General features: G+C 34.6%; 2 protein-coding genes across 2 annotated transcripts; one reads left to right on the top strand and one right to left on the bottom strand.

Moving 5' to 3' along the window:
• Nucleotides 1–5741: 5741 nt before the first annotated feature.
• Nucleotides 5742–6390, bottom strand: LOC129571953 (uncharacterized). Its single transcript, XM_055451838.1, has 2 exons — nucleotides 6377–6390; nucleotides 5742–6258 (listed from the first exon to the last, which is right to left on the bottom strand). Exons 1-2 carry the CDS (start codon nucleotides 6388–6390, stop codon nucleotides 5742–5744), a joined length of 531 nt encoding a protein of 176 aa, XP_055307813.1.
• Nucleotides 6391–7178: 788 nt separating this feature from the next.
• Nucleotides 7179–8124, top strand: LOC129571952 (UPF0746 protein DDB_G0281095-like). The gene is made up of 3 exons (XM_055451837.1): nucleotides 7179–7216; nucleotides 7277–7447; nucleotides 7512–8124. Exons 1-3 carry the CDS (start codon nucleotides 7179–7181, stop codon nucleotides 8122–8124), a joined length of 822 nt encoding a protein of 273 aa, XP_055307812.1.
• Nucleotides 8125–9313: the final 1189 nt, after the last annotated feature.

Genomic DNA, 9313 nt, shown 5'->3' with positions numbered 1-9313 from the left:
AATGTATGAATGTATTGGTCGTATTTTTTTTAAATTAAAAATGTTTGGTTCAGCGTGTGAAACACAGCTAAACTGTTTCAAACAATTTGTTTTTAGGGTGCCTAATATACCTGTGTTAAAATCCAAGTGGATTGAAATAATTTCGAAACACCAGAGAGTGAGCTCATCTTTCATGGTGTGTGAACGTCACTTTAAAAGCGAAGATTTTCGAGTGAAAGGAACAAAAAAATCGTTAAATTTCGGAGCAATACCTTCAATTTTTGATGTTGGCTCACCATCAATAATTGAGCATGACAGCATACAAAACACCACAATTGAAAAAGAAATAGTTAACAGAAAATTTTGCAAAATCAAACATTGTGAACATGAAGTTGGAACAACAGATAAAAACATTCTTTTCTTTGGGTAAGGTTTTTTTTTACTTCATTTTTATCGGTTCAGCCGGGTTCAGCAAGTTAAATTTGGCTATTCAATTTATTCTTGGAATTGGTAGAGTGCCCAAATACACTACAATAGGAACAAGTTGGATTAATGCGATCTGTCGCCATCAAGATTATGATTTTCATTCGATGAAATTTATGATTTGCGAACTCCACTTTAAACCAAATGATTTCGTCGAAGTAAATGGAAAAAAGACCATTCATCATGATGCTGTGCCATCAGTTTTTGTCTATCCCCCTTCATTGGAAATTAGTGGCACATTACAACCTGAAACACGAGATATCAACAGCAAAACACAATTCACTTGTAAAATTAAGGGCTGTAGTAGTTGGACGAATGTTCGCAATGACAGTGAAACATTGTTCTTCAGGTGAGGAAAAGATTTTTCTGCTGTTTTTTGTGGTTCAGCCGGTTAAGTTGGGTAATTCATTGATACTGGCAAGTCGAAATTGCTGAATGAAGAAACTTGAAGGGTGCAGTAATTTTGAAGAATGCATCCTAATGCTATGTGATGAAAGCATTTTGAAGTCGTTTGTATTTTTATTTTTAGGCTACCAATGCAAGGGAAAATCAGAACAGAATGGATTCAAATGATTTCACGGTATCAAGAGCACGACTTTTATGGTTATTTTTTACTATGCGAGCATCATTTTAGAAGAGAAGACTTCATTGAAGAAGGTGGTACTAAGATTCTTCAAACAGGCGCTTTACCATCAATTTTTCCAGAGCCGAATCAACAAGAATTTTACGATGAACCAAGTTCTACTAGCTTCCATGGACCAGAAGAATATACTAGCGAGGAAATTGAACCCGCCCCTGAAGGCGTTGTGGCAAAAAAGCCAGTTTGCAAAAATTGTACGGATTTGAATATGAATTTAATGAAAGCCAATAGAACGATATCATTGCTACAGAGAAAAGTTCTAACACAAAAAAAGACGATAGATGACAATAAAAAGATACTGACTGAGATGCAGAATGAAATATCTAATTTGAAGATAAAAGAAGAGGTAGGATAAATATATTGAAATAGTAATAAGTCAATTGTATATATCTGTATTTCGGCCTATTGTATATATAAATAAAATCACAATTGTATATATGAATGAAATCCAATGAGTCTGTGTCATATTTGAAGTTATGGGCGATGCACAAGATGGTAAAAATCATTGCCTATTAAGCGTTTGTGAAAAATGTTGGGGAAATTTCTGTTTCATCTATTGGATTCGAACATAAATTTGGCCAATTTGAACTTTGTCTCTAACATAGTACTTAACTTGATGCATTTTTACAGGACACATCGAATAAGGTTATAATTGATTGTCTGGTTGCAAAAAAACGTCCCAAAGAATATAACGAATCAGTCCGAGGTTTCAGTTTGACTTTACACAGTTTGAGTCCCAGAGCCTATAATTTTGTTCGACAAAAATTCCGAAAGAACCTGCCACACTTTAGCACAATAAAAAAGTGGTATGCAAACAGTAGCTGTAACGGAGAACCAGGCATCTCTCAAGAAAGCCTCAACACACTACGAAATTTAGTAGAAGAAAGTGAAGATGAAATTCATGTGGTGCTCAATTTTGATGAAGTTCATATCAATCGAGACTGTCAGTGGAGCGATGTGCGAAAAAAATTCATTGGGCAAATTACATACGGTTCTATTCCAGAAAATGCGAAGTACCTGCCAATTGCCAACAATGCCGTAGTATTTATGGTAAATGGTATCGATAAGTCCTTTAATCTGCCTGTCGCACACCATTTTATTAACTGTCTTCAAGCCCACGAAAAAGCTGCATTGTTAACAATTGTTCTAAAGGCAGTATCAGAGACCGGAGTGAAGATTGTTGCAGTAGTTTTTGATGGCTTAATTCAAAATTTTGCTGTTTGCAAACTCCTGGGTGCTTCATTTGATGTTCAAAAAGATTTTCGCCCCTACATTATTAGTCCACACGATGGTGAGGAGATTTTGATTATACTGGATATTCCACACATGATTAAGCTACTTAGAAATTGTCTTGGAGCAAAAAAGACACTGTATCACACGGACGGAACGAATATCCAATGGAAATTTTTCGAAGCGCTAGAAGAGTTGCGTTCCAAATCTGATGTGGTAACGCACAAGATAACTAAAAAGCATATTCAGTTCGAGAAAAATATCATGAATGTGGCACTGGCAACTCAAATATTCAGTGAATCTGCAGCAAGTTCAATGGAAACATTTCTGTCATTACGAGATACAAAGGATCTTTTCGAACAATGTGAAGGTACCGCCCAATGTGCCCGACGCTTCAATAATCTATTCGATATATTTAATTCAAAATCTGATCCCAAATATAATATATTTAAAACACCTATCAACGAACATTCAAAAGATGAGATCTTTAAATTTTTGGATGAAACCATTGAGTATATTATGAACTTGAGAGTGGACTCTCCTGACGGAACAAGTGTATTGAAAATTCGTAGGAAAACTGCGTTTTTGGGCTTCATTATAGATATAACGAATCTCAAACAAATTTATTTGAATTATGTTGAGACCAATAAAATTCCCATGATCGAAACACAAAGGTTAAACCAAGATCCCCTCGAAAATATGTTTGGCCGCATTCGAACCGTCTGCATAGGTAAGTATTGGTGTGTTTTTTTTGAATGAAAGAGATTTGGTTTCACTCGCTGAACCGAACATTTTTAGGTTTAAAAAAACGACCAACACTTTCATACATTGGCGATAAATATAAATTCTGAGTACATTTTCCATTTGATTTATGGAAAATGTTCCCAGAATTGATATTTATCGCCAATGTATGAAAGTGTTGGTCGTTTTTTTTAAACCTGAAAATGTTTGGTTCAGCGAGTTAGTCATATTCTTTATGTTGATTCGGTACAATTTTTCACTTAATTGCACTTAATTGTGTGTCCTAATGTACGGATTGGTATGAGTTTTTGTCATTATATGTACTCATTCAGCAAATTTAACGAAAAATAAGCACTAAGATCCAGAAAACTTAAAGAGAGTACGTTCTGTAGTGTTCAAACATACGTGTTCGATTTTCTTGTATTTTTTGTTTATATATAAACATTTATCGTTTTTTCTTGTTATTTTTCTTCCGAGTAGGTAACAATGATAATCCGACAGTTGATCAATTTTGTGGAGCTTACAAAAAAATACTTATGGCTACAGAGCTTACAACGCCAGCCTTATCAAACTGTGCTGATAGCCTGAATATACTACATGTTCCATCGACATCCACTCAAAAACAAAGTTCATCACAGCCACCATGCATAGTCAGAGTTTCACCAATGCCGAATACTGTCCGAAAAACTGTAAAAAAAAAACAAAAAACGAACGCTGATGCAATTGAATCGATTGATAGGCTATTGAATCAACCATTTGAATCAGAAAATAGCGACCCTTTTAATTTTGATGGATGTGATATCACCATTTCATATTTGGCAGGCACAATTGAAAAAAGGTTCTCTTTGACGCGCACCAATTGCACTGATTGCCAGCGTATTATGAAAAATATTTTTGAAGAAAATTCAAAAGTAGATAGTTCGGTAGAAACAAAAAAAAGCCAAATTCCTTGTCAGTCCACTGTGAAAATTTGCAGCATTACAAACAAATTTCTAAAAATTCATGCATTTAAAATTGACTTCAAATATAATCGATTTTTAAATGAAATTTTAGAAAATCTTGAAATAGATTTATATGAAAATACAGACTTCACACATGATCTTCAACACAAATTTGACTTGATCAGATTTGTTGTTGAAGAATTTATTCGATATCGCGCCACGTATATAGCCCGAAAAATTACATTAAACGAAAAACAAAAAATGTTGCGGAGGAAAAATAGAAAGCTGATTCACTTTGTGGGCGAGTAATACATATATTATCTGCATCAACGGATATTATATATAAATCATTTACTAAATAAATATTGTTCTATCAAATATGATCTTAACTTAAGTTTTCATACTTTCATGTTTTACATTTAAAATCCTAAATATATAAACACTGACATTTTTTCATTTCTTTTCAATTCACACTCAATTCATTTAAAAATTACGTCTGAGACCATCCCAAATGTTTTTCTCAGTATCGTTTGTTGGTTTCCTCTTGGCTGTTATTGCCAGAAATAGTAATAAAACATAATTAATGGCATAAACAGAAAATAACAACAAACAATGGGAATTTAAGCCATGGTAAATGTATGTAGTTGCATGAAGTGCGAAGTGATGCGAAGTGATTCACTGTATGCGATTGTATGGCATACGTTGGCCCATATGTATCTTTGTTTTGCTTTTGTTGATCACATGTTCAGTTACTTGATCGATATATCGCTTCGCCACATTACAAATGATTACAAACAGTTCATTGTTCAAATCATTTTGTTGCAATTTGTGGTCATTATTTGTTCGTTTCATGGAAAATGTATAAATTGTAAACTTTTTGAGCATGAATTGGTTGGTTTTCATAGCGTGTTTATATGTTCCGGTTCTTGTTCAAACTAATGTTTCTCTTGAAATATATAAATAAACAAACAAATAAAAGAAAACAAAATATGAATATTGGAAAATTTATTTCAAATGCACAAATTAATGATTCTCGTTAAGCACAACAAACATTTTGACACAAAAAAATATCGTTCGCATTTTCTATTCTCTTTGCAACATTTAGCTGAATCTGTCTGGTTAAGCTAATTTGGTTCACGAAAATTATTCTAAACCTTTCTTAAACTAAACGTTCTGAACCATGTATGTATGTGTAAAGGGTGGATAAGGAAAGGAGACGCCTTTTTATCGCTTTCTACTGCAAAAATTAGCCTCTTGAACTGAAGGTCATTTGATTTCACTCGCTGAACCAAACATTTTTAACTTTTAAAAAATACGACCAATATTTTCCATACATTGGCGATAAATATCAATTCTGGATTTATGGAAAATGTACTCAGAATTTATATTTATCGCCAATGTATGGAAAGTATTGGCTTTTTTTTTTAAATTAAAACTTCATTGGTGCAGCGAGTTAATCCGAGTTAATCATATTCCTTATGTTGAAACATGTTGAGTTGGTACAATTGTTCACACAATTTTGTTACAATATATGTGACTCATTCAGAAAATCGTACGAAAAACAGGCTCTAAGCCACAGAAAGGTCAGAAAGCTATATACTGCAGTGTACTCAGTTAGGTTTCACTTGCTGAATCAATGACTTCTAATTTTAAAAAAAAACGATCACATAATACGCGATCAAATTTTATGCATTCCTTTTTATTTTTCAAACATTCCGTGAATGTAGTTATTTTGCCGCTTTTCGGTTGCGATTGGCCTCAAGTTTCTTAGGATGGCGTTGTTTCCGTAGACGTTTTGGCGATTTGAATTGATGTATCTTTTGTTTGAACAGTGCAATCTCGGTACTTTTGCGAGCCGATATCTCTTCGAGTTGTTTTATTTTATCCTCCACATTTTCTGCGGTCAAGGGGGAATTTTCATCACAAAGAAAATATTTCACTTCGTAATCCGTTTCTAGTCCCGTGTGAACTAGATTGGCGTGGCGTTCAAATGAAGACTTGGCTGTGAAACAGTCCGGGCATTGAGTACACAAAAAACGACGACCTTTGTGAACACTTTCCACATGTGCACTGAGAGCTGACTGTCCACTATAAATGATGCCACACATCGCACAAATGTTTGATGTTTCGTGCTCCTCGTCATCGTTTTCATGCTCCTCGTCTTCGTTTTCGTGCTCCACCTCCTCTTGTTTCGAAGTGGACGTTGTAGCGATCTCTTGTTGTAGCATAGTTAAAGCACCACCACTAGTAAAATTAAAAATTTTAATTAATGTTTTTTTTATTGAATTCAATCCAAATCCGTCAAAATTTCACCGAATTTCACTATTTCTATTTTCAAACAATTCAAATTAACTATATGTACCTTCGAGTATTCATTTTATCTAACAAAAATTCACTGTTCAATGTGATTCAAAATCCTCCGTTTTCTCTAATGTTTCGAAGTCACTTTTATCGCTCTTACTCTATCGGAATGAAATGTTTAAATCTCATCCAAATGCCCATTCAAACAGTTCTGAACTGAGCAAACGATGGCAAACGATGAATCGATATTGTGCGACATCAATGTGAAGTGCTGAATTCGGCTGAATGTCCATTCGGTTTTTGGTTTGTTTATTAAAAACAAATGAGTAGTTCGGAGCGAAAATGTCATACAGAAATTTTACACGGAAAAATGTCACATTTAGAGAATTTATCAAATGGAAAAGCAATTTATTGTCAAATTGGTATCAAATAGAAGAGCATTGGTGTCAAGGCCAACATAGCTGTTGTAATTGATAACAAATAGCTTCCCTATTTGACAAAAAATATCTTCTCCATTTGATAAATTCTCTATATGTGACATTTTTCCGCGTAACATCTCTGTATGACATTTTCGCTCCACACTACTCAAATGTAATTAACAATGAATGTAAAGCAATATTGAAATTTGACTACCACTTGAAAACGTCGGAGACAGTATAGCACGGGATAGCCGTATGTGGCTGTATGCGGCTGTATGCTATACGCTGTACCCTGTGCATTTGTGTGCATGTATATTTTGGTGTTTGTAAACATCAACCCGAAGATGTAGAGATTATTCACGAAAAAACATTCGACCATTCCAGAATGTGATGAACAGTCAAATGACATCGATCGAATTAGATGATCAGTAACAATCTGTCAAAATGGCAAGAACTGTGAAAGAAGTGAAGAAGCAACGAAGGTACTTTCATACTGGGAGATAGTGCAAAAAACATATTTAAACTTTTTTTCAATATTTTAGTGAACGTCGTTCACAAGGAGAACGACCATTGAACATTTCAACGACAAATCCAAACTCAACAGAGAATGAAGAAGAAGGCAGCCAAAGCCATGAAACTGTTGCTTCGGAAAGTGATAGTAAAAGTCAAGCTCAATTTGAAGGAACTGTGGTAGGGGCCATGCCGGAATGCAGGTAATTACATGTTGAGATTGATGGAGGTATGTTACAAAAAAAAAATCATAATTCAATTTTTTAGCAAACAGTACTCTTTGCGTACACGTTCCATTCGTGCGCCGGTGGAAAAAGAGCACCAACAACAGCAACAAGTTGACGATCAGAAAGAGAAAGAAGAAAGTCAAAGCAAATATTCTTTGCGTACACGTTCCATTCGTGTGCCGGTGAAAAAAGAGCAGCAACAAGTAGACGATCAGGAAGAACAAGAAGAAGAAGAAGAAGAAGACAGTCAAGACCAAGATGATGATGCAGGAAACGTCGACGAAAATGAAGCTCAACAAGGCATTCAGTGCAACCAATGCAATAGAAGCTTCAGCAAACAAAGCAATCTCAACGCACACATCAAATCCGCACATTTGCAAACGAAATATTTGTGCCCCGATGACGACTGTTCCGATGATTTCACAACGAGCTCGTCGCTTCGACGTCATTTAAAGCGCGCTCACAAGGAAAATTTCGAAGAACTCAACCCATTTATTCCAGAGCAGGAATACATCCTCAACAAAGGCAATTATATACGTAGTGAAAGTGCAAACCTTGCAAAAATCAAACGCCTTACAAACCTGATCGCAGTACAAGACGAAGAGCTGGATGAATTAAAAGAAGAGTTTCGAAAACTGTCAGAAAAAAATTAATTGTGTAAACATGCCAATGAATTGTGAATTAAAATAAAAAAGAAAAAAAAATACGACCAACACCGCACTTTAGCAATAAATATCAATTCTGAGTACATTAAGCCTAACTTGATATTTATCGCTATTGTGTGAAAGTGTTGGTCGTGTTTTTTTAAACTTGAAAATTGTCGGTTCAGCGGGTGAAATCGAATGGTCTTCGATCGTCTTCGATTCACAAGGCATCTCAATTGTTTTCAATAAAATAAAATATATCTTTCAGGGGCAATTCCAAATAAATTGTAATATTTATTTCGTGTCAATGGGTCAATGTCCTCTGCTTTGATTAATTTGAACGATATTTTCGTCAAAAAATTTGTGTGATCTTTGATTTATTTTTCAGGGTTGTCAATTGTTTTTTGTTTAGTCTTACTGGCGCTTACTGGATATTGAACAATAGTTTCATATTTGTTCATATTATTTCGAAAATTATTTTCTATGTGTATGCGTGTATATATGTGAGACTTATAATTAAATATATATATTTATATAAATGAACGTCATTGGAAAATGTTCTTGTTATCTGTTCTAAAGAATGTTGAAATGTGATGAAAAATCTTAAACGTAACGGTCTATCACAATGTATTCAGTCAGTAAATATGTGGCTTATTTTTCCACATTTTCCTTATCTTCGCCATCTTTATCTTCGTCAATGGGATCCATTTCTGAACAGTCTGCAGACGGTCTTCGGAATTTTTTTTTCATTTTCAAGTTCGGTAAACGTACTTCCAACAAAGCACGTAAGTTTTCACCCAGCGATTCATCATCAGGATGTTCATCCTTCACTTCTTCTGAATTGTGTCCACTTGTTTGAGGTGTATTCATTGATCCAGCAGCTGTATTTAAAGCTGATATGGTCGCACCTTCTTCAATTTTCACCGTTTCACCATCTGAATGTGCAGGCAAAAATTACTCCAAATTAAGTGAAAAAATAAATCGGAAGAAAAATACCATTCATCCAACTGATGAATTGCCATGGAGGGTTAACTCGCTGAACCGATGGATTCGGTGTTTTAAAAAACGACCAATATTTACACACATTGGCAACTAATGGCAATTTTGAAAACATTTTCTCAAAATGTCATGGAAATTGCAATCATAGTCGTCGTTTGTCGTCGATGTGTGTAAATATGGGTTGAGTTTTTTAAAATTC

Source organism: Sitodiplosis mosellana, unplaced genomic scaffold, assembly GCF_009176505.1.
Source record: "Sitodiplosis mosellana isolate CC-2019 unplaced genomic scaffold, AAFC_SMos_1.0 Smas_scaffold_3846, whole genome shotgun sequence".
NCBI lineage: Eukaryota > Metazoa > Arthropoda > Insecta > Diptera > Cecidomyiidae > Sitodiplosis > Sitodiplosis mosellana.
The sequence above is the reverse complement of the archived record's forward strand: the minus strand, read 5'-3'. Positions and strand labels throughout refer to the sequence as shown.

Coding starts and splice junctions, on each gene's coding strand:
- LOC129571952 (XM_055451837.1), top strand. CDS start 7,179: ATGGCAAGAACTGTGAAAGAAGTGAAGAAGCAACGAAG. Junction 7,217..7,276: donor GAAGTGAAGAAGCAACGAAG/GTACTTTCATAC, acceptor TCAATATTTTAG/TGAACGTCGTTCACAAGGAG. Junction 7,448..7,511: donor GGGGCCATGCCGGAATGCAG/GTAATTACATGT, acceptor TCAATTTTTTAG/CAAACAGTACTCTTTGCGTA.